The sequence below is a fragment of the Pelodiscus sinensis genome, chromosome 24 (genome assembly GCF_052426305.1).
Source record: "Pelodiscus sinensis isolate ZL-2025 chromosome 24, ASM5242630v1, whole genome shotgun sequence".
NCBI lineage: Eukaryota > Metazoa > Chordata > Testudines > Trionychidae > Pelodiscus > Pelodiscus sinensis.
The window spans coordinates 6,811,342-6,837,768 of NC_143075.1; the positions used below are offsets into that span (position 1 = coordinate 6,811,342).

The 26,427-nt window shown below is 41.8% G+C and overlaps 1 protein-coding gene across 1 annotated transcript in view; it reads left to right on the forward strand.

The window, feature by feature from the left end:
- Positions 1–26,427, forward strand: part of MORN1 (MORN repeat containing 1) — a 178,143-nt gene that overhangs the window by 145,769 nt on the left and 5,947 nt on the right. Inside the window, 1 exon segment of the mRNA XM_075906074.2 lies at positions 9,729–9,802. Coding sequence (XP_075762189.2) covers positions 9,729–9,802 — 74 coding nt within the window.

Consider the following 26,427-nt stretch of genomic DNA (forward strand, 5'->3'; position numbering starts at 1 on the left):
TGCAGGAGAGACACCACCATCATGGTTAGAGATCTAGGAGGAACAAGCCTCCCCCCTTGCAGAGTTGAGTGAACAGAGCTGGGGGGAAGGCTTAAAGGGCTTGAGTCAGCCTGCTTCACACCTGCCAGGTGTGAGCTGTAAAACTGACCCAACCTGCCCTTGCCCCCCCCCCCCCTTTGTTTTAAGGACAGACTTAAAGCAGACTCCCTGAGGAGTCTTTTCTTTTGCTAACCTAGTGGAAGCTGGATTCCTTTGCCAGTCCAGCTGGTGGCTAAAGAGTTGAAATCAGAGAGCTGAAATCACTGGTTTGGCTGAGAGCCAGACCCATTGCAGCCAGTGAAGCAGTGGTGGCCAGCAGAGTGGCTGGTGGGAATCGCTGGCTGGTGGTGTACCGTGGCTGGTAGGAGCGGTGGCAGGTGAGGTGCAGTGACCAGCGGCGTGGTGTGGAGCAGCGGCAGGTGAGGTGCAGCGACCAGTGGCGTGGTGTGGAGCAGTGGCAGGTGAAGAGCAGCGACCAGCGGCGTGGTGTGGAGCAGTGGCAGGTGAGGTGCAGCGACCAGCGGTGTGGTGTGGAGCAGTGGCAGGTGAGGTGCAGCGACCAGCGGCGAGGTGTGGAGCAGGGGCAGGTGAGGAGCAGCGACCAGCGGCATGGTGTGGAGCAGCGGCAGGTAAGGTGCAGCGACCAGTGGCGTGGTGTGGAGCAGCGGCAGGTGAGGAGCAGCGACCAGCGGCGTGGTGTGGACCAGCGGCAGGCGAGGAGCGGTGACCAGCGATGTGGTGCGGTGACCAGCGGCGTGGCGTGGAGTGGCAGCAGGCAAGGAGTGGCGACCAGCGGAGCCGTCTTGTGGCATGGGAAGAATCAGTTGGTGAAGCGTGGCAGAGTGTTGTAAGGTGCCCCCTATCTATCCTCCCACCCCCATTTCTACCCAGGTTGGGAGGTGAAACCCTGTGGGTGAACTTTGGGACTCTGGCTGGCACGGACCAGGGACAGACTTTTGGGGTGTCGGACTCTTTGGACTTCAGGTGATTCTTGGCTGGGGTGGGGGGCTTAGCTCATGTTTGGGTTATGAACTCTGTTTGTGTTAATGCCGTATGACTTCTCTCTGTCTCATTAAATGTTTCTTTCCTACACTCAGTCTCAGTGTTTTCAAGTGGTGAAGCATTGCCTCTCAGAGGCACCCACGAGTGTGTGAATTTCCCAGATTACTGGATGGGGGCTTGAGCCGGTTCTGTGTGAGATGGACCCCAAGATATTGAACCCAGCCCTGGTTACTGCCAGGCCTACCCGGCAGAAGGGTGACAATCACAATTTACATGCGAGAGAGCGTCTATTCAGTCTGGACACTCTCTTTCAAAAAAGCAGATCTCTTCCAAAAAAAGTTTCTTCCGAAAGAACCCTGTAGTCTAGACGTAGCCTAAAATAAAGAGGCCTGAGAAGTTTTCCCAAAAGACTTTTGTAACATTAATGATGTAAAATCCGTGGTGTAAGAGTGTGATTCATGAACAGTTGTTATTTCGAAATAACATTACTAGCGTCTATACAGCCAAACCGCTATTTTGAAATTAATTCAAAATAGCAGAGCACTTATTTTGAATTTGGTAAACTTTATTCCACGAACAATAATGCCCAATTCGAAATAGCTATTTTGAAATAAGTGCTGTGTGGACATTTATATCGAAATAGGGGGCCTCCAGCCTTCCCAGGGTGCCCTGGTGGCCACTCCAGCCTCAACCAAGAACACTCTTCTTCCTCCTCTCTCCCCGGAGCCCTTAAAGGGATTGACTCTGGCCCCACTGCCTGTGCCAGCTCCAAGCCTGCCAGCCCAGAGCCAGCAGTCACTGCCCTTGACCCAGTGGCCCCAAAACATGAGCCAGCAAACCACTGGCAGCCAGCCCTCCACCGCTCCCCAAGAGCAGTCTGCCAGCTCCCAGGAACTTGCCAGGGCCTGGAGAGGCGGGCACCTTCCTGGTCCAGGGTAGAGATCATGGACCTTATTCAGGTTTGGGAGGGATGCCCCCAATGTCCATGATCTCCACACTAGAAAGAGGAACACGGCCGTCCATGGCAGGATAGCTGCCAGCCTGGCCACCGAAGGCCACATGTGAACCCAGGAGCAGATTTGCATGAAAATCAAGTTGGTCCGGCGAGACCCCCAACACTGAGGCCTGAGCTTCCCCTCTCCCTTCTTCCCCTTGCTTCCCACTTCCAGCTCCCTCCTCCCAGGTTTCACCCTCCCCTCTCCCACCTTCTCTCTTCCCCCTCCCACCTCCTTTCCCCAGTCTCACCAGAGCTTCATCCTCCCCCACCCCAGTTTTGTTAAATAAAGAGAGTCTGTGTTCATGAAAATATGTGTATTTTATTTGACATCAGGAAGGGAGGTTAGGGAGGGGAAGTGAGGGAGGAAGGAGGCACAAGCCCCCAGTGGGGCAGATCAGGGAGGCTCTCAGTGCTCCTCAGGGTGGAAGCTCTCCCGCAGGGCCTCATGGATACTGACAGCCCCCCAATGAACCTCCCGGATGGCAGCTGTAGAAAGTGCAGCCAGACTCGCAGCAACGCGTCCATGAGAAGCACCAGAGTGCCCAGGGGCAGCTCCGGCTACATGTTGCCAAGTGCTGTGGTGTCCCGAGTGAGGGCAACCAGAGCATGCAGAGACAAAATGCTTTGCTGTCCCTCATCGAGGTAGACAAGCAAGAAGGAAAAGCTGAGAACCGGCTGTCTGCGTGGGGGGGGGGGGAAGTGTCTCTTTAAGCACAGGCCTCAGATAGCCTCAGGCAGCAGCCACACAAAGTAACTCCTGACCTGATGCCCTGCCGGACCTGGTTCCAGCCGGCCTTAAATGCGATTCAGCGTCCACTCAGCATGGACGCACTATTTTGAAATAGCAAAACACTATTTCGAAATGCATCTTGTGTGTAGACGCGTTATTTTGAAATAAGCTATTTCGAAATAACTATTTTGAAATTAGATATTTCGAAATAACGCTGTAGTGTAGACATACCCTGGTTATCTGTACAATTATTCCTCTTCTTTGGAGAAAGATTCTATAGATTATATTAGTGGTGTTTTCCAAAGAAGTGATACACAGGTTTAATCTTTTCGCTTCATGCTTCTTCACACCTACAGAGAATCCTGCTAGATGTAACAGAGTTTGCAATGAGAATGAGTAATGCATCAAACTCAACCTCTTTGTCTGTTCATTGAATATCTGTGAGCACAGATTGTGATTCTCACTTGTATCTGATAGTTGAAAGCAAAACATTCATACATTTTTTCTAAAATTATTTATATTTCTGAAGATTGATTATTAAGAATTACCTCTTTGTTTTGTGTTCGTTAGTTACGATTGGCTGGATAAATCATGTGACTTAGCTTCTGCTCTCTGAATACATACTGAGAGAAGTACTCTCAGCACAAATTCTTTCATAAAATTCAGGGTCAGTAAATACCTTCCAGACATGACTCTGCCATTCATTTTCAGCAAATGTTTGAGCCAGTACTACTGAATTGCTTGCAGTAGCAAAGCTAATGCCAAAGAACTGTGTGTGGCCAAAGTGAATTCATTTAAAAATTGAGTGCAAACTTACTGGAAAAGTTCTCTAATCACCAAACTCAAGATATAGGACTGCACCTGAGGCAGAAATGACTTCATCCTTTCTGCCCTAGCTTTTGCTCATGAGAGAATCCAGAGAGAAAAAGCATTTTGCATACAAGAACTCTCTGTTCAACCACAGTGAGCCAGGGCTACAAGAGATTTGTACCGTGTTCTCTCCCATGTCCATCGTTTATGTGCACAGTTCTCCTATGCCTGAGTTATGTTGTTTTTAACAAAACTCATTAACTCATTCTAATATTTTTACCATGTTGTATGCAACATATTACTGCTAGTTTTAACAAAGGAAATGATACTCCAGTTCTAATTAAAGAAATAAGCTTGTATTGCTAACAGGCTCTTTCCCTCTGCTCCAGCATTAAGGATCAATGGGCTGTCACATGCATGTCTTTTTAATACATGCAGAGATGACATTGAAGTGATAGAATGATCACTATAATCAATGCAATTCAAAAGAGTTTTATGGCTGAAACATGAACTTGACTTTCCCCTGAAATTCTGTTTTTAAAGTTAACGTTGTCTGAGCAGCAAAGTACAAGGTTGCATCTAGGTTTGAAAAAATACAGCCTTGTGATTGCAGAATGAAAAAAAAATCTTCATGTAGCTGTACATTTTCTTACTTAACTCATATTTTAATGCAACTCAAATAGGCCTCCCTGTTTACTCACATTGCCAGACTAGATTGAATCAAAAAACATTCTCAAGTAGAAGGAAATCATACTGAAGGAAATCAAACAGAAGAACTAGTGGAGGAGGCATCTTCAGGTTTTTATTTCTATAGTTGTATGATATATTAAGCCATGTAAATTGACACTGCAACACATAAAAATTATTCATTCTACTCAAAGGCAACTGTAATTGATCTTTCTTTGCCTTTAGAACATGAAAGTATGGGTTGCTGGAGTGAGCATTGCTGAATGCCGATACATATAATACCAGATAAGCTTATCCATGTCTCTTGAAATGATAGGCTAGTTTGTTTTGGCCACTCCTTAATCACATTCTTCTTAGCCTCTTACAGGCAGATGCATCTGTTAAACAGACAGTAGTGTTGATGCTGCAGTATACAGTTACAGCAGGGAAAACAAAACGCCAAAGGAACAGCCTAATTGTGAGCTAATGGAATCCATATATACCATTGTTTTCATATTTTAATCAGTGCCTTTAAAATCTACGTACACGCAATACATCTGAACTTTTTTCTTGTTCTGGGTTTATTTTTTCAAAGCCCTAGAGGTTGTGTAAAAACTCTTAGGATTCTTGTAAACCCTTTTATTTCTCTTAAAGTTGGCAGACTGACAGGCTTTAGTTATTCTTAGTGCTAAATTATTTATCTTCCTTTTCCTTCCCAGCCCTGACTTCTGAATCTTTAACTTGACTCTTGGGATATATCTGGGGCCTTTTTTCCATTTTAAAAAAGCAGTTTTCATCTTTTGTCTTTAAATTTTTATCATGAAGATTGTACATACTTAGATATTCAAACTTTGCATCTTAAAGGTGCAGTGTCTGGATTTTATTTTATTGTCATTTTCAGTAGACTAACTTTACTCCATAAAGGACAATTTCAAATTTAACTTGTTTATGACAGCTAGTTCACCACCTGAAATCACTGCAGCAGTAGTATCTGGTGTTGAATTTTTTTTAGGGCACCAGTACTATCTTTTATAATGTATGCTAGATCAGTTCCAAGGTTATTTCCCCACAAGGCACAAATAAAAAAACAGTTACTAAGTCTTTGTTTATAGTATGTATATTCGTATTGTATACATACTATACAACAGGTAAAACAGGATTTACCATGCCAGAACATACATTTGATCCTTTAAATCCAGCATCCTACTGAACCTAATGTTACAGCTCTATAATAGTTTTGGGCATATCACTGGACTAGAAAGTGGTTAGTGAACTTTATTGGGACTTAAGCACACACTTAAGTACTCTGCTGAATAGGAATGGTATTACTCAACTGCTGAACGAGGGCCTTAATGATTTCTGGTGGGGAAGTAATAGCACAAACTTTGAAGCGGGAAAGATCTTCTTTCATGCAAATGTTACTAGTATTGAAAAAATAGTAGCAAGAAATACAGAAAATACAGGCAGTCCCCAGGTTACGTACAAGATAGGGACTGTAGGTTTGTTCTTAAGTTGAATTTGTATGTAAGTCGGAACTGGTACATATTGTAGGGGAAACTCTAGACAAACATTTCTCCAGAGCTCAGTTCTATTCTCCCACACCTCAGTTCCCTCAGTCCTTTATTCTCAAGCTGAGGTGTCTGCTGAGAAAAGCTGTTCTGCATCTCCCTGGTCTGCTGTGGGGGGCGCTAGCTTCGCATCTCCCTGGTCTGCTGGGGGGAAGCAGCTAGTGCGGGGTTGCCTCACCCCGTTTGTAAGTAGGGATCCGATGTAAGTCGGATCCATGAATCCCGGGGACTGCCTGTATTAAACAAACATAACTATAAACTAAAAACAATTTTTCAGAGTTAACCATAGATGCTGATGGATTTGAATGCATGTAACTCCTTGTGCATGAAGACAGGAATATAGTATACTTCCTAGAGTACAAATAACATATTTAGCATTTTAAGATAGATAGTTTTGTAGTCTGCAGAGTTATATATTACACTTGTGATCAGTGTAAAACCTGTTAGGTTGATATTTTGAAGAACTGTATTATTGTACTTTGCATTTTTGGTGCTATATAGGTAAAGAATGTAAGAGCAACACAGACAAAAAAATAAAATACCTCCTTTTGGCTGTAAGAATAAGCATTGCCAAGCTGTATATTATTTGAAGAATTCTTCCAAAGCAGAAAGACAAATTGTCCAGACTAACAGAAAGAAATGGGGCATTTTTGTATTGTTTACCTTAATGAAAATATTCTGGCATCTAACACAGATAAACCATTGATATGTTTCTAAAGCAGAGATCTTAGGTCTCTCTGGAAGTGCTTGTTTTTGATGGCAGCTTGTTTTAGATGATTTTGAAACTGGTGTGGATTCTGAGATTTGTTTGGAAGTTAGCAACAATGATATATGTAAATATGCTACATTTGGTTACATAATTCAGGCTGGAGGTGAGCTGTGTATTTTAGGATAATGAAATTTTTGTCATCTTGATCACTGCTGTGCTTTGCTACAAATCTTCTAGCTAGAGGTTGAACCCCTCTAGTGTGGCACCCTTGGGACCTGACCAGTGCCAAACTAAAGAATTTGCCAGACTTTGAGAGGTCAATATTGTGTAGTAGCATTACCAACACTTCTACTGCTTACTGGGCTCTTAGAAGACATTGAGGGGTAAATTAGAGCTAAATAATAGCACAGAACACTGAGAGCCAGGACTGGTGACTGTAAACAAACTTTATGGGACTGCAGGAAACTTGGCCACACTCATGATAAATGAACATGCGGCTAACGAAATCGTGCCGGACCATGGATGTTGCCAGACCAGAGAGTGCCGAATTAGAGAGATTTAACCTCTACTACTCGCCAACTTTTGCAGTTGGTAGGAAATTTAGTGGGTAAGACCCTGATTCAGTAAAACACTTAATCATATCTTTACTTTTAAGCATGTATGTAAATTAATCTCTACTCAGCAACACAAATTCCCATTGTCTTCGGTGTGACTTAAACATGCTTATATGTTTTACTGAATCAGGGTATAAATTAGTTGCTAGTTTTAAGTCTTTTCATTATGTTACCCCATTTTGTTCTCTTTTCAGGATATAGCATGTCCGTGTGCAGACTTCCTATAAGGACTCTGATTCAATAAAGCAAGAAAGTACATGCTTAAGTATGTGAATAGTCTCATTGACTTCAATATAAGACTTATGCACCTGCTTAACTTTAAGCATCTATTTACGTGCTTTCCTGAATAGTGATGTTTTCCTCAATCAGGGTCCATATGCTTAAAATTAAGCATGTGCTTAAATTCTTTACTGACTGGACACATGAAGAATCACATACATTTGCACACCTGGGCCAGATTCTCAGGTGGTGTAAATCAATGGAGCTATTCCTATTTGTGCAAGCTGATGGTCTGTTGTGTTAATTTGATTTTATACTGCCTTTAACCTTATTCAGTCATTTAAAAATGTGCAATATGCTCATATTTCACTCATTTTGCATAGGTATAAATGATTGCATTTATTTATAGCCATTGTGAGCAGTAGATAATCAGGCTCAGGCACCTTTATCCTGCTGTTGAGTTCAGTTACTTTGGTTAATAAAATATTGAAATCATCCATTTTAAAACTAATCTTGCAAAATGCAAAAAGTAAAATGTAACATACTAACAAATACAAACTGAAAAATTCAAGTGTATCAGGTATGAGCTCTGCTAGGAGAGAGCTATAAAGTGGTAAAAACATTGTGAAAATCAGCATGCACGTGAGTACAGGCAATCCCCGAGTTACGCGGATCCAACTTATGTCGGATCCGCAGTTACAAACAGGGCCGTCTCCCTGGTCTCCAGCAGACCAGGGAGAGGAAGCAAAGCGGCGGAGCACGCGGGCAGCGGACAGCCCAGACGCGTCTGGGCTGTCCGCTGCCCACGTGTTCCGCGGCTTTGCTCCCCGTCCCCCTGGTCTGCAGACCAGGGAGACGGGGAGCAAAGCAGAGCAAAGCCACGGAGCCCGAGGGCAGCAGGACAGCCATGGCGCGTCTGGGCTGTCCCGCTGCCCCCGTGCTCCGCGGCTTTGCTTCGGACGCCTGTGGTACAGCAGCTGGGGCGCTGCCGGTTGGTCCCATAGCGCCGCTCTGGGCGCTACTGGACCAACCCAGCAGCACCCCAGCTGCTCTGCCCCAGGCGTTCTGATTCAGCCACTGCTGGTCAGTTTCAGCAGCGGCTGAATCAGGGCGCCTGGGGCAGAGCAGCTTGGGTGCTGCTGGGTTGGTCCAGTAGCGCCGAGGAGCGGCAGCGCGACTGGACCAACCCAGCAGCACCCCAGCTGCTCTGCCCCAGGCGTCCCCAAGTCAGCCGCTGCTGAAACTGACCAGTGGCTGACTACAGGAAGCCCCTGCCCCGGGCTTCCTGGAATCAGCCGCTGATCAGTTTCAGCAGCAGCTGACTTGCGGATGCCTGGGGTTCTTAAGTTGAATCTGTATGTAAGTCAGAACTGGCGTCCAGATTCAGCCGCTGTTGAAACTGATCAGTTTCAGCAGCGGCTGAATCTGGATGCCAGTTCCGACTTACATACAGATTCAATTTAAGAACAAACCTACAGTCCCTATCTTGTACGTAAACCGGGGACTGCCTGTATATAGGGGTTTGTTCCTTCATTATGGAATTTTTGGTAATTATTTCAGTGGGAGCAGGGTTGGACCTGTAAAGCACACCTTTGCTTCTGATTTCCTCTAGCCAGTACTGTCATGATACTCAGGCAAGTTGGAGTATGCAAAACTAATCATATTAATTTTAGGGCTTTTTCATTCTTTTAATGTTTTTTTTACCAAGTCTTGGAGTGTCTCTTTGAAAAGTGGTTAAGAAATGTAAATTTGATTGATAGGTTTTCTGATCACTCTATATGTGAAAACAACAAGGACTCCTGTGACACATTAGAGATTTAACAGATTTATTAGAGCACAAGCTATCGTGGGTAAAATCCACTTTATCAGTGAATTGGAGTGGACGTTACAGACGCAGAGGTATACATAAGAGCAACAAAAGAAAGAAGTTATTTGGGTTAATAAAACTAATCAAGTCAGGGTGGATGTGGTTCATTCATAGTATTGTGGTGATGTGAATATCACAAGGGGGGACATTACCTTTCTAATGCATTAATCAGTTAAGATCTTTATTCAGTGTTCCTCTACAGATTTATGTGTTACCTTTCCTGATGTTTGATTTGTGTCCATTTATCTTTTAGCGTAGAGACTGTATATGTTCTCATATATATGTTCACATGTGTGTGAACATACTTAACATGTATGATACTTGGGTGGATGTTTGAAATGCTGTTATACTATAGAAAAGTTAGAAACTGAATAAAGCAGTAAAAAGTATATTGTAATGTAAAGTCCTGTGTGTCACATTGGTGGCTCTCAAGCTCCAATTTCTATTAGTATCATTTTTAGTATAAGTATTACGATAACTAGACCTTTTTTCCCCTTTGTTCTGCAGGTCTGAATTGACAGCTAAAGGGTACAAGTCAAAACAAGATCAGCACTCCATGAAGAACTTTAGGGTATTGCCTGGTAATTATTTCTAACTGTTTGTGTTATATCAAGTGAAGTGTTTTAGAAGCTGAGTACAGTATGATTTCAGGATTAGAATAACTGGGCCATGATGATGATCATGACCACTTGTTTTTATAACGTTTGCACACCATTAAGTGACAGGCTACTCGTAATTTCCTAGAGTGTTGTTTCAAAACCACATTATTTCCTCAATATGTTGTGTATCACAAAATTATGATAGTTTTAGGTTCTTCTGAAGTAATGATTCTCTTGTTCTTAAATTACTGTTTGTTTGGTGTCCTCCACAACCCTTATGATTTGTCTTGGATCTGGTTATAAGCAAGGACATGGAAGCCTTTTAACCTCACACTCTCAGTGACACCAAAAAGTAAACAGAATGAAACATGGAAGGGAGCTCTCATAGTAGGAGCTTACTTTAAAAATCTTTAGTGATTGTGGAGGTGTGGCAATAGCATGGTGGGAGAGGAAGAAATCTGCATTTGAAAAGATGTTTTCTCTTTCAACCACACTTAAGAGGAATAAGTAATGTATTCTGCTATCTCATGATCTCTTGGGGTTAGAACCTTGGCTGATGTAAATCAGTGTATCTGAGTTGAATCAATTGAGCTACACATATTTACATCACCCATGGAGTTAGCCCTTGATGTCCAAGGTGTGTTGGTAGGGGGAGGCAGCACTTTACTATTTCCTGATTGGATGGGAGAGATTGAAAAAAATATCCTACTGGGATTAGAAGAGACTTTCTTCATACATTGTAGATTGTTACATTTTCCATTTTAAAAACTTGTTATTGTATCCATTTATAAAAACTATTCTTGTGAGTGTTCATCAAAAAGACTGCTGCTAGCGTAGTATTCTCACTCTTCTGAAAGTGAAAGACATTTCTGCATTTCTATGCTTGAAGCTTCCCAAGCACACAGACTCAGTGATGAAGTGGAAGACCAATTTTTATTAACTACTATTCTGTTATCACACATGTGCATTTTTAATGGTGAAGGCAATTAACCATTGGAACAGATTGCCAAGGGATGTGGTAAATTCTCCATCACCTGGAGTCCTTAAACCTGGATTGTATGTCTGTCTAAATTATTCTCTAGCTTAGTTCCACCAAGTCAGAATATATGATCATAACTTTAAGTACACCTGCTTAAAATCTATGCATTGTGAATTAAAAAATACACAAAAAATAGGTGTTTCAAAATGTATGTGACTGATGTTGTATATTACGTTTCTGTCTTTATTGACTGTTGTTAAAGGGATAAATTGCAGGCCATAATTTGACTGGTCTATTCAGGGGATCATTGTCATCTGCTATACTTGCTTTCTTGATTCTATTTCATTTTTAAACTCATTACTATAAAACTATAACTTTCTTTTTTACTTTTGAAGTTAGTGACCTCTGAAGGTTTTTGCATCTCTGAAAGTTTCATTGATGGAAAAATACCAGGTATCATATTCTGGAAAGCCTATGGCCCATTAACTTATGTCTGTTAATGGCTGAAAAATTCATAAACCTTTACATAATGATTTTCTTTAAGTACAGTAGTATTAGTTTTTATGATAATTTTACTGTTATTTATGATCCCCAAAAATGTCCATTGAAAAGAGAGGGAATCACATAGAAAGCCTAATTTGTAGGTACTTTAATACCGTGTAGTAATTGTTGCAATCTCTATTAAAAATTAAGGTTACAAAGGCTGTCTTTATAAACCAAGACTAATTCTGTATAAGGAAAGATATATGTTTTGAAATGATTTCTTGGGGATCTGCAATAATTCATTCATAAATTCCATTCATTTTCTTTCTGGTTTGAAAATATTTTAATCTGTACTGACCTGAAGAAACTCAGTTTGTTTGGGACCAATTCCTCCCTGATCTGATTATCAATGGCTTTTCAGAGCAGTTGGTACACACTAGGAATCAGTTTTTTGAGGCCATGTCTTCTTCACTCTAAGGAAGATCAACACTGCCAGGATCAATCTTCTGGAGTTCGATTTAGCAGGTCTAGTTAAGATCTGCTAAATTGAACTCAGAGGGTTCTCCTGTCAGCAGCTGGTACTCCTGCTCATGTGAGGAGTAAGGGAAGCCAATGGGAGCATTTACTCCCATTGTCTTCCCTCTGTGGGGACGGCCGGGAAACTCAAATCAAGGTATGTCGACTGCAGCTGTGTAATTAACGTAACTGAAGTTGTGTATATTGACTCGACCTTTCCCTTTAGTGTAGACCTGACCTGAACCTGATCTAGTAAATGCTATTTCACATGTATAACCTTTACTTATAAAAGTAGCCCCACTGAAAACTATGGGACTATTCATGCAAAGAAAGAAAAAGAGTGTATGTTTATATTGTTGTAGGATCGGGAGTGCAAAGTACTACTAGATGTGATGTAAGAAACTATTCTATTCTGGCCCAATGTACGATGAGGGATTAGATGGCATACACACACACTCATACAGTGAATCAGTGGAGACTAAGAATGGGAGAAAAAAAACTTGTGACAAAGAAATTTAAAATGGACTTTAAGTACTTGTCAGCATAAAGACTTGAGTGCTTGTGATAGGTTGTGAATCACTACTCTGACAGGTCCTGCTGGCTGTCCTGGGGTTGCTCTGTATGCCAGTGCACCCTCTTCTGGTGATGTCTAACTACCATCAATTCTGCTCTAGGGACGTACCTCACTCCCAGGACTACTGCATTGTCTTCATGACTCAATCCTCCCATTGTGTCACACTCAGTGTCCCTCCTCCTTTCCCTCACCTCGTGTTCCAGGGGATAGTGTCAGAGTCCCTCAGTCCAGGTACTTCCTCAGTAGCAAGTGGGGCAGAAAACTGGGCCCAACCACTACTCCAGATTCCAGCCAAGGGACCCCGTACAAGAGTCATCATTTGCTGAGTCCCATCCAACTCTTCCAAAAGCAAGAAAAAAACAAAAGAAGAAAGTGTCTATAGAGATTCTAATGTGGTCTAGGGAAAGGTTGGCTAAAAAAAATGAGCTGTGCATCACACCAAAATAACTTGGTCTTTCTGATGCACCACCAGGTGAGGAGTGTTCCACAGCCAAAGACTCTCCATAAGTATATCCTGCCTTTCAACCTTAGAGGTTGAAGTGTGCACGGGGACAGATGCAAGGTTAAATACCTGCCCCATTGAAATCAATGGGGGTTTTGCCATTGACTTCAATCAAGTTAGGATTTCATCCACAGTCTTTTACCCAGCCATGTCTCCGTCAGATAGGGCATTGTACTCAGCGGGGAACTAGGACAATGTCCAGTGTGTCCAGATATTCCATTCTTCCAAGAGTTGGCTGCTCTAAGCAGGCAGGTTGATGCAGCTTCTGAGTGATCTGAGTGATCCTCAAAGGGCCAAATTGCAGTCGTTGATGCTGTAGATGACAAAGACCGTCATTAACTCAAATGTAGGTTATATTATATTAATTAAATTCCATGCATTTTTATTAGTAAAGGCCTCAACTTTATTTATATAAAAAATTAGAAACTGACATGGCAAAATTGCTATGTGCCCGAAATGAATTGCGGTGGGTTTTTCCCCTTCACATTTTTTCCCTATTTTAATACAAGCACTCCATTTTTTAAAAAAATAGTACACAGTGTCGCATTGCTAACACTGGTTATATAAAAATATTCCATCAAGTATAGAGGATTTGTCTTTATTGCAAAATTAACTCAAATCATAATTCAAGTGTTGTCCCTAATTTAAATCCTCTCAACAAACAACACCCCTTAACTCAAGAATGGTGCTGCTTTTATCTCGGTTTGCTGCCCTGTCAAGGGGCACAGGCTACCACACAAGTTAGTACAACTCGTCAGCTACTAACACAATCTTGGAACAGTAATCCAGCATTCTGTTCTGCTCAAAAGTTATTTCACAGCATGGTCACTGTCAGTCAAGCTGGGCTAACTCAAGAAGAGTGAACTTTAGTGTAAATAGCTTAATTCTGTGAAGACATAGCTAAAGGAATACAAGACTTTCCTATGGAATGAATTAAAGTGTCTGATGGTCTGTAACTGAAACTACACCTTTTGGGCCAGACTGTGCTGCTGATTTTTAAGCCAAACTCTCCCCATTGATCATACTCATGATCTGGCCTTTGTTTGTTATTTGAATGCTACTATGGGTCATATTCTCTGCTCAGTTTGACTGCTACTCTGCAATTACACTGAAGTAATAAAAGTTGAATGGGTGCTTCTAATAAAGAAGATCTCTTGGTAAGATGTTCAGAAAGCAGAATTTAAATAAAAAATACCTTGCTTCAGGTTTTCTCAAGTAAAAACCCAAAGGCTTTTTTAATTAGGTAACTGAAAATAAACAGTTGATATATTTTACAGTAAAAATCAACCCAGTGGTCTTAGGCTCTGTTTTATAAGAAAGTTTTGACCAGTCCTTCACTGGTAATTAGCAGTCTTCTTGCATTTGTGGTTTATTGCAAAAATACTGTATCTTTTATTTTAAGATTGGAGCAGAACACTTTCCCAGAGCTGATTTTAATTACTCTTCAGAAAGCTGCAGCTGAAAGCAGCTGAAAGCAACTGAGAGCACCCCTCCCCACAAAGCCCTTCGTGCAGTCTATTCAGGGATCATTTGACAGTACTGCAAGAATAGGCTTCTTGTGCTGTTTAAAGCTTTTAGAATTACAACCCACAGGTCTGCGTATAGGGCCAATTACATCACATAGCACAAAGAGAAAAAAATCAACTTATTTTTCCCTGGTAGGAATTCTTCCTTGAATAAGGCAAGGTGTTCCAGGCAGCTAACTTAATCCTTATAAACAGATCTGTATTCCAGGGAATGTTCTTAACTGATGCATTGTAAAAATAATCACCTCATTCCAAGACAGGATAAACAGTATAATGTAAAGAGATCTCAAGGACAAAAATTGCTAAGATAGCAAATGCATACTTTTTATACATCCAGTGTATATATATTTATTTCAGGGTTCTGTGTTTTCGCTGTTGTCAAGAAAACACTCCACAACACAGAATGCCCTGTCTTGACATTGTTGTCAAGAAACATCTCACTAACATTTATAAATCATATACAGAAATCCATTCAAATGAATCAGGCTGATTTTGCATGATATTACAGAGTATGCCGCCTGTTGTATTCCTTCTCCACCCCCCCATGTTTAGATGGGTTTTAAAAAGTAGCAAAGGCATTTTATACTGTACTGCTTTGCAGAGCTTTAAAAAAACCAAATTCCAGATAGATGTGATATTGTATTCTTATTTCCATTTTGAATGTCATTGTATTTTTCAGAACAGATGGGAAGAGAAATAGGGGAGGGAAGATTTGTATACCACAAAATTCAACAACAGCCTTTCATTTTCTATATATATATTTTAGAGTGTTTGTCTGTCTGTGCATCTGTGTATCCGTTTGTTCAAGAACTCCAACTAAACCGTAAGAGCTAGGACCATCAAATTTGGTAGGCAGTTCCCTCTTACCCTAACTTAAATCAAGGTCGGGGTTTTGCCTGGACAGTGGGAAATGCCAGGAATGGGGCTGTTCTGCATAACATGGAAAGGGAGGGGGCAGAGAATGGAGGGACACAATACTGAGGGTGGCCACTGGGGGCAGCTGTAGCACCAATAGAGTGGGCAGCAGGGCTGGGGCTCTGCCAACTTGCCTGCCACCAGACTGGGTAAGGAGCCCTCCACCCCAAACCTGGAGCCTGCCCTCTCTGTGGCATGTCACAGAATTCAAATTGATCACAGAATTCAAATATTTGACAGCCATTCCTACAGATACAATTTGCACATGAGGTCATGTGGATTCTGTGAGTTTGACTGACCTCCATGACTCCTTTGGCTTCAGCCCACACCAGAGCAGGGGGGCTGGAGCAGCAGCCAATGGTTATATGCCAGGGCAGGAGCAATTATTGGCTCTCCTGTTTGTTAGTTCCCCTTCCCTCTAGTATTTTTAGTAGAAGTCAGGGGCTGGTTCCAGGCTTCCATTGAATTTTTGTATATTGCCTGTAAACTCTCCCTGACTTTTACTAAAAATACCCATAACAAAATCTCAACTTTAGCCATTGGTTTCCATAGAGTTCTGCATATATCTGATGTTTCATCCTACCTTGTGATGGTGTGCTCCACTCACCCCTATCATGGCACCTCCTCCTGATCAGTCTGGGGCTTAGCTTCACAGAGTCAATGCCCCCTCCCACAGCTGCATGCCATCTCTCCCTAGTCTTCAGTCCCTCCCTCACTTTGGGTGCTGCAGTCTCTTCTGTGTGACTTGATCGTCCAGCCAGGTTACTATATGGCTACGTCTACACTGGCATGATTTTCCGAAAATGCTTTTAACGGAAAAGTTTTCTGTTAAAAGCATTTTCAGAAAAGCACGTCTAGATTGGCAGGATGCTTTTCTGCAAAAGCACTTTTTGCGGAAAAGCGTCCGTGGCCAATCTAGATGCGGTTTTCCGCAAAAAAGCCCTGATCGCCATTTTTGCGATCGGGGCTTTTTTGCGGAAAACAGTACTGTGCTGTTTACACTGGCCCTCTTGCACAAATGATTTGCACAAGAGGGCTTTTGCCCGAACGGGAGCAGCACAGTATTTCTGCAAGAAGCACTGACGATCTTACATGAGATCGTCAGTGTTCTTGCGGAAATTCAAACGGCCAGTGTAGACAGCTGGCAAGTTTTTCCACAAAAGCAGATGATTTTGCAGAAAAACTTGCCAGTCTAGACACAGCCAGTGTGTTTTCACCTTCTGGGGTACCAAAGGATTCCTTCAACAATCCTGTCTCCCTCAGTGACTGGCCTGACCTCAACTCTTAGGGACCCTCTATCCAGAAGTCAAAGCCTGTTCCATCCTGGACCTTACTGCTTTTCCCTGTGCCCTTTCCTTACTACCTGGCACACTGCTAGGGAGCAACTGCAGACTACTTCTGTCTGTAGTCCCAACACCCACCTCCCTCTTCTAGGGAGTGACTGCAGCCCATTTCCCACCAGCCTCCTCCCCTCTTGCCAATTTCCTGCCTTTATAAATCCAGCACACCTTGCTCATCATCAGGTGGGCTCCCTCACTCATTCAAGGGATTACTTAGCCACCTGACTACCCTCACCTATGGCCTGCCAGTTTAATTAGCTCCCTTCTCAATACATTAACATTAACTCTTTCCAGGCAAGTTTGGGGTGAACAATCCATCACATAGCTGTTAGATTTCAGTACACTTGAACTGAGGTTTGTGGGGAAGTCTGTGGAGAAACTGTTGCTGTTATGCTAATGATTGTAATAGAGCAAACTGCTCTTTTTTTGCACAGGGTCACAGAGGGCCATAGCAGCACTGGAACTGGTGCACTAGTGTGGGTCCCAAATGGTAGACTCCAGCATAGAATTTTGCAAATTCTGGATCTGTGGTTTGCTGAGACTTCCTGCACTCTGGAGCAGTGATGGGGAGGGACAGTCAGGGCTTGTAGATCTATTGTTGTATAGCTTGGAGTAGAGGATTCCATTTCCCTTAGCCTTGATACTTGGTGTAAACCTTAGTATACAGTCTGTTCTTCTGACTCTATACTGAGGACCTTTTTGAGACCCTTTACAGGCAGATTTTTTTTGGAGGAGAAAGAGTGAAAGGTACATTATATGTGTATACATAAGCAATATGAGGGAACTAATGACATTTGCAAATAGAAATATGGAATAAATATTTGATCAAAACATAACTGATCTAAGAGCTTCCTTAAGCATGGAAAAATGCATTCTAGCTGTTCAATGTCCACTGTTATGCATTTACAATTAATACCACACTAAGGAAAACAGAGGGACAGTTTTCCAGTTTTTGAAAATAACAGTGTTTTGATGGTTATGCACATAGAAATAGCATGCAATTCTAAGACTATACAATACAACTCTAGGATATGCGAAGGATGGGGAATGAGGCCCAACACACATTAATAATTCCCCGGAAAATTTGTTATGCTTCTTCAGTTGATGAGAGCTGAATTTCAAACAATGTGGCTGGAAGTTTGCTGAATGCACAATTGTGTTTCAGTAAACAAAAAACAACTGGTACTGCAGTCTTAAGCCAGATCCTGTAAAGGCTTATGAACATACTTAACTTTATGCACGGTGACTAGCCCTATAGAAATCAATGGGGCCATAGAGTTAAGCATGTCTTTAAGGAATCACTCCTTTATACTAGATCCTGAGAGGATAACAAAAGATGCTTTAAAGTGTAATTTTAAATATTTAAAGATTGTTCCTTGAATTAAAAAACTTTTTTAATGTGTTGGGGTAGTTCTTCAACATGTAAAATGCTAGTTCTTGGTATTTGTACATTGCTCTAAAAGCTATCACAACCTCAGTGATATTTTAAATGTTATTTTAGAGACAAGCTATGATGCATGTTATTTAAAAGCAGAACTGCTGCATTTGGGGGGGAATATTAAATATTTGTGTACTTTGACAGATATACTGTCAGAATTAAAGTTTTACAGCTTCTCCATAACTGGAGAGAACACACTTTTATTGATGCATAAGATTGGAAAAGCATTTAACATGTTAATTTTAGCATGGTAGATAGGAATGATAATTTTAAATTCTTGGAAGATACCCTGATAATGCAGAATGGGAGACCACATGAGAACCTACTCTATCTTTCTGTCTCTTTGTCAAGTCTAAGTTTTTATAATACTCAAAGCTGAATTTTTAGATATGGTCTCTAACTGTTTAGAAATGACCTGGAAGAAAACATAAAATCATCACAGATAAAGTTAGCAAATGACCCCAAAACTGGGGGAGTTGTAAATTATGAGGAGGACAGGTCACTGATACAGAGTGATCTGGATCACTTTGTATACTGGGTGCAAGCAAACAACATGTGTTTTAATATGGTTAAATGTAAATGCACACATCCAGGAACAAAGAACATAGGCCACATACACAGAATGGGGGAGTCTATCCTGGGAAACAGTGACTTGGAATAAGATTTGGGAGTTGTGGTGGATAAACAACTGGACATGAGCTCCCAGTTTAACAGTGCTTACAAAAAGGCAAATATAATCATTGAATGTATAAACATTTTAAATAGGAGTAAGGAGATTGTTTTACCTTTGTATCTGCCTTTGGTGTGCCTGCTACCATGTTCAGTATTGGCTACAATTCAGGAAGGATGTTGATTCATTAGAGAGGGTTCAGAAAAGAATGATTAAAGGATAAAAAAAAGTGCTTCTGTAATGACTCCAAGAGGTCAGTCTTAACCAAGAGAAGGCTAAAGGGTGACCTGATTACAGTACCTATAAGAATGTACATGGGAAACAAATTTAATAATGGGCTCTTCCCTCTAGAAGAGAAAGCTCTATCACAATCCAATGGCTGGAAGTTGAAGCTAGCAAATTCAGACTGGAAATAAGACCTAAATTTTTAACAGTTAGAGTAATTAACCATTGGTACAACTAATCAAAGGTCATGGTAGATTCTCCATCTCTGAGTATTTTTAAATCAAGATTGGATGTTTTTCCAAAAGTTATGCCATGGGTGGAGGTCCCTTGGCCTTTGTTATAGTGGAGGTCAGATTAGGACCACATCTATAGTTACACACAGATGGATGCTATGGAGATCAATCTTCTGGCATTTGATTTAGTAGGTCTAGCAAGGACCCACTAAATTGAACAGTGGAGATACCCCAATAGGTGCCATTATTCCTAACCCTCACATTGAGTAAGGGAAGTAAATAGGAGCATTTCTCCTGTTGACCTCCCACTGCGGGGACAGCAACAAAGTTCGAATCAAGACACATTGACCCCAGCTACGCAATTAGCATGGCTGGAGTTGTGTATCTTAATTTCAGCTTATCTAATGTAGACCTGGCCTCTATCACAGTGGTACTTTCTGACCTTGAAACCTAGGAATCTATGAAAAAAGTGGGGGCTACTGTGGAGCGTTACATCACAGATCTTTCTAATCAAGGGTTGTTTATTCCAGTATGCAGACAAAACAAATAGGCTTGCATACAGATTGTGTTCTCTTCTTTACCAGGGTCACACAAAGACCCCTTGTAGTTGAATATTATACTGCAAGTAAACAAATTGTTATAAATGCTTAATTTTCTGCTTTACATGTTCATCTGTGGAGTATTGTACGAACAACGGCTGCTTTGAAACCAAGCTGAAAATTTGGTCTCTCAAGTCTTACATCTGCTTTAAGAGTACAAGAATACCATCTCCATGGATCATCATGTAGTGGTACAAAGGCATGTTCCAGTGACCCCTGAAAGCAACGTTGTCTGGAGTCATGTACTTTCTTAGGGCCACCCATGGCAGAATGGTCATGGGCGAGGTTCCAGATAAAGTGTGATCCAAGAAGTCCTCAACAGGAGAGCAGACAGAGGAGAACTGCACAATGGAGTTGAAACTGTTTTGTAATGATACAGTGGCTGTGAAGGCGGATGAAGGCTGCAGATACTGGATCTCCAATCGTTGTAGTGTACATGCTATTGGTTTCAAGCCCTCTCTCTGTCAAGGACAGTGTGGTGACTGTTGTGCACCAGTCTCTCCACTTTAAAAGAAGTCCCGCATAGGCATCTTCCAGGTTTGGGGAAAACAACACTTGTACAAGTCAAAAAAGCTGTGGCAATCGGCGAGTGGTGACGGGAACAGGACAGCGAGATCCAGAAGTTCCTAGCCACAGACCAACACATAGGCAATAGGTATGTGATTCAGTCTTCTTGCTCGAGGACTGAGGCTGGTCAAGCATCTCGGCTGCTGCACTCAAGACTGAGCAGTCCTCTTTAGGACCCACTCTGCTCACCCGACATGGGGAGCGGGCTAGAAAAAGTGCCCTCAAATAGTCTTGCCTCTTTCCTCCTGGCTGGATAGCCACATGAAACAGAATCTCCACCCCAGTGATCCAAAATGTAAGAAATGTTTCAACTTTGGAACCTGGAACATACATACCCTGATGGACAACTCAAACAGTGACCGACCAGAGCAACATACAGCTATCATTGTTCCTGAATTGAATTGTTTTAACGTCAATATTGTTGTCTTGTCCGAAACTAGAAGAGCTGATGAAGGACAGGTGAGGGAGGAGAAAGGAGGATACACCTACTTCTGGAAGGGAAAATCTTTAGATGAAGCTCGAGTGTATGGAGTAGGCTTTGCTATTAAGAACAAGCTTGTAAGGTGCCTCTCTGACCTGCCAGTAAGCATCAATGAGCAGCTTATGATACTCTGACTGAGGCTCACCAGAAAACAACAGGTAACCATTGTGAGCACCTATGCACCAACAATGGACATCAGTGAGGATGTAAAGGAAGATTTCTACTCTCAGCTGGAAATCATTTTATCAGAGACCTCTAAAGAAGATAAGATCATTCTTCTGGGAGATTTCAATGTATGCATTAGATGAGACTCAGACCTGTGGAAAAGAACAATCAGGAAAGAAGGAGTTGGGAAAAGCAACTAAGATGGAATCCAGCTCCTGACCAAGTGTGCTGAACAAGAACTTATCACAAACACCCTTTTTCAACAAAAAGTTCAAAACATCTTAGAGACACCCATGTTCAAAGCACTGGCATCTTCTCAATTATGTCTTAGTTTGTGTTCAAGATCGTAGTTACGTAATACTCACAAGAGCAATGACAAGTGCTGATGATTGCTGATCATTGCCTCATTCAATCTGCAATTAAAATTAAGATCACCCCCAAATGGAGGCTGCAAACTAAACAGATCAGGTGCAAGCTGAAGATTCAAGATCTGAAGGACCCCATTAAGTGTGACCACTTCCAAGCAGTTTTAGAAGAAAAGTTTCCATCAGAGTTTCCAGAAAAAATTGCAGAACTTTAGAGCCAGCTGAAAGCAGCAATCATCAATACCTGTGAGGAAACCATTGGCTGCCACACCAGACAGCATCAGGACTGGTTTGATGAGAATGATGTTGAAGTTGAGCAACTCATGAATGAGAAGAGAATAGCATTTAGAGCTTGACAGAATTATATAAATTGCAAGACAAAGAGAGAATCCCATGCTAAGGCAAAGGCGGAAGTCCAGCGTAAAACCAGAGGACTCAAGAACAAATGGTGTTCTGAGACAGTGCAAGAACACCAACATTTTGTGGATACCCATAATACACATGGTTTCTTTAGTGCTATTAAGACTGTTTATAGGCCAGCTTGTTATGGCATGAACCCCCTTCGGTCAAAGGATGGAACCGCACTTTTGAAGCACAATGAAGCCCTTAATTTTCGCCCTTAATCATAATTCCATGATGAAGTTCTTGAGCAAATCCCCTAATGACCTTCTAGGGATGAACTCGGAGACCCTCCCATTTTGTATGAGGTATACAATGCCATCAAGAAGATTAAGAACAACAAGGCAGCCAGTCTAGATGGGATACCCACTAAAATCTTTAAAGATGATTGGCCAGAGTTAACTCGGAAGCTTAGCTCCTTTATCCTTAAAATCTGGATAAAGGAGGAGATACCCAGTGAAATGAGGGATGCCTTGATAGTCACCCTCTAAAAAGGGGGATAAAACAGACTTTGGAAATTATTATGGTATCTCTCTCCTTGCTGTTGCAGGTAAAGTTCTGGAATGGGTCCTTGCAACCAGTCTTCTGCCTGTCAGATGAAATTTTACTAGAGTCACAGAGAGGCTTCTGACCATGCCACGGAACTGCGGATATAATCTTCATTGCAGCTGCAAGAGGAGTGTCAGGAGCAAAACCAACCACTGTACATGGCTTTTATTGATCTAACTAAAGCCTTTGACTCAATGAATCACTGTGCCCTTTGGACTGTACTTTCGAAGTTTGGATATCCTGATAAATACATGAATGTCCTAAAGTTGCTTCATGATAACATGAAAGTGACTGTTCTGAGCAGCACTGGCTCCCAGAGTGAACCTTTCAGAGTAAAAGCAGGAGTCACACAGGGCTGTGTCATCACCCCAACCATGTTTGCAGTCTTGATAGCCATCACTTTCAACCTAATTGCTGGGAAGCTCCCAGCTGGCATTGAAATCATGTACAGAATGGATGGAAAGCTGTTTAGGCTTAGCAGTGGAACTTCAGTATGATGATGACAATGCAGTGTTTGCCCACTCTGAGAAAGATCTTCAGGCTATCTTGAATGTGTTTGCTGATGCTTATACATGTCTTGGTCTCACCCTCAACATCAAGAAAACCAAAGTGTTCCATCAGCCCTCTCCAAATTAGGCACTATGTGACCCATCTATTAAAATCAATGGAGAAATACTGGAGAGTGTCAATCATTTTCTCTACCTTGGAAGTTTTCTGTCATCCAAGGCAGATATTTATGTAGAAATCTAACATTGTCTGAGCTGGACATTACTTGAAAGTCCTTGAGAGTTATCACCACCACTGCCTCTGCAAGATCTTGAAGATCAAAAGGGAGGATAGGCATGCTAACATCAGTGTTCTAGAAGAGGCAAAGTCCACCAGTATTGAGACAATGATCATCCATCAGCAACTTCCCTAGGAATAAGGAATCTTCCGGAAAAGGGCTTATTTTCCGGAAAATCGCGTCTACACTGGCGCTTTTCTCCGACAAAAACCCCGAGCCGGAAAAAAGCGGCAGCCATGTAAATGCAAATGCCGCGGGGGATATTTAAATCCCCCGCGGATTTGCAATTCCGAAGTGTCTCATTAGCATCCCTTTTCCGGAAAGGAATGCCAATGTAGACACAGCCCTGCTGTACCTGGAAATATCTGTTCCCACTGTAATAGAACTTGTGGTTCAAGGACTGGCTTTATCAGCCATCTGAGGGTCCTCAACTCCCATGGAAGATGATCATACTCGGCAATGAGTGATTGCCCATTGCATCATCACAAGAATACACAAGTATTTTCTCTCTCCTAAATTTGTGTGTATAACTTCCATCAACATAGTAAAGGCCCACATCCTGTTTTCTACTTTAGCAAGAATGTTGAAGACCAAGATAGAGTAGTAGCTCTACAGGTTCAAGTACAGGTTCAAGTCATACCGCCTGCCCTGACACTGAAAGAATGATTCTGGGACATCCAGTGGAGTTTACATAACAGCAGCTCTTACACGTTTTCTGGAAACCAGCAAGAAGAACTTTTCCTCTGTAGCAGGTGCTTAGGGTGTGGCCTGACTGTGCCCAGCCTAGCTGAGGTCCCTGGCATACCACTGGCACTCTAGCCAGCCACTCCATCTGTCAGGGAGTGCTTATGACAGCATTCTACATGGCACCTAAGGGCATATCCTGGGATACGGGGTAAGCCTCCTGTGTTCTCCACTCCTCAGTATGACACTGCAGGGCAAGGTACAATTTAATCTTCTTTATTAATGTAAATGCCCAACTGCCTCACCTTTTGGTGTTAAATGTGAATTTTTCTATAAAGGAAATAAGAAATCTGCATTATGAAGGACCCAGCCCAAGCAACTAAAATATCAGAGGATTGTGCATTTTCTCCTGATTATATGGTGGTTGAAGTTTGGCTGCTAAGCCTTGGCCTTTATAGTTGCTTATCACACTGAATTCTAAGGCAAGGGAGAGGGTATGTTGCTGTGTTTGTTTCTTCTTTTTATTTTGCCTTGTAACCATATGTCTGCTTGTTGGGTTCTGACTTGGAGGGTACGTCTACACTGGCCCCCTAGTTCGAACTAGGGAGGCTAATGAGGGCTACCGAAATTGCTAATAAAGTGCAGGATATAAATATCCCATGCTTGATTAGCATATTCCCAGCCGGTCGCCATTTTGGAAACTGACTAGCCCGAAGTAACTGCCCGCATCTACACGCAGCAGAGAAGCGCAATTCCGAGATAAACCCCTTAATGTGAATTAACTGTTAAACAGGTTAGTTTAACCTGGAAACTAACCTGTTTAACCTTCGGGCTAGTCAGTTTCCAAAATGGCGACCGGACGGGAATATGCTAATCAAGCGCGGGATATTTAAATCCCATGCTTCATTAGCAATTTTGGTCGCCCTTATTAGCCTCCCTAGTTCGAACTAGGGGGCTATTGTAGACGTACCCTGAGTTCCATGACTTGGCAGCAGGGAGCAGTACTTTTGGATATGGCTTAAAATATTCATTCTGGCTATTACTTTTAACCCTGGTGTCCGCCAGGTGCTTCCTAACAGATTGTTTAATAATTTGCTCCATTATCTTCCCAGGTATCAGTTAGGCTAAACTCCCCAAGTTTTCTTTGTTCACCCTTTTAAAGATAGACACTAAGTTTGCCCATCTCCAGTCTTATGGGACCTAACCTGTCCTCCATGATTTCATTAAGACAGTAGCTAAAGATTCCAAGATTGCTTCAGCTAGTTTCTTAAGTACCCTCGGATGAATTTCATCAGGACCTGCTAACTTGAATACATCTAACTTATCTAACTATTCTTTAAGCTGTTCTTTACCTGTTGTGGCTTATGTTCATTCTCCTTTGTTGTTAGTATTAATTATGTTGAGTATCTTGTCAGTATTAACCTTTTTACGGAAGACTGAAGCAAAACAGACATTAAACATCTCAGTCATCTTGTCATTAACTGTTCACTCTCCTTCCCTACTAAATAGAGGAGTGGAAGACACTTTCCTTCATCTTTCTCTTTATGTATTAAAGAACCTCTTCTTATTGGCTTTTATGTACCTTGGTAGGTGTGAGTTATTACATGCTTGTGTTATTCTTTTGTACTTCACCTTAATAATTTGTCAATTTTCCACTTTTTGTGGACTCTATTATGACTTTTAGGTCATTAAGGAGCTCTTGATGGCGTTCTATTGACCTTTTATTATATACTTCCTATCTTTACTTCACATTGGGATTTGCAGCTGTGTCTTCAGTATTGCCTCCTTGAGAATCTCCTGTACTCCTTAGATTTTCTTGCCAGGGGACCTTAGCTACCTATCATCTAAGTTTGCTAATCTTTTTTTGAAGTCCATTATCCTTATTCTGCTGCTCTTGCTCCTTCCTTTCCTTAGAATCATGAAATCTATTATCACTTTCATCTGAATTGCTTTCCACCTTCAGATTCTAAACCAATTCCTCCCCATTGGTCAGAATGAAATCTAAAATGGTGGTCCCCTGGTTAGTTTCTCTGCTTTCTGAAAGAAAAGATTGTCCTCAGTGTATTCCAAGAGCTTATTGGAAATTTTGTGTTTTGTCATATTACTTTTCCAATAGATGTCTGGGTAGTTACTTTCATTCCATGCTACCAGGTCTTGTGAATTGGATATTTGTTCCAAAAATGTCTTATGCACCTCCTCATCTTGATTTGGTGGTCAGTACAAGACCCCTACCAAAACATCATCCCTAATTTTCTCTTTCCATAAATACTTTCAGCTGCTTTGCCTCTCTCTTTCTACAATCATTCTGACATATAAGTGAAAGGACATTTCTTTCCAGGTAATAGGAAATCTGTGTGCACATGTTTCAGGATCACACAGTGTTAGAAGAATACTCTTTAATGCTGTGTTACATTGCCACATGGTGCTGTGCTGTATTTTATACTTCTTTCTGGGGACTGGTTTGGAAAGCCATTTTTCCTGACTTTCTGTGTTATAAGTACATCTTTCTTTCCATGCATGGATTCATTCTTAAAAGGGATAATTAAAACCATAGCTTAGGTGCTGAACTGGTCAATTTGATTTTTAAAATGTTTCTTATCTTTAGAATAGATT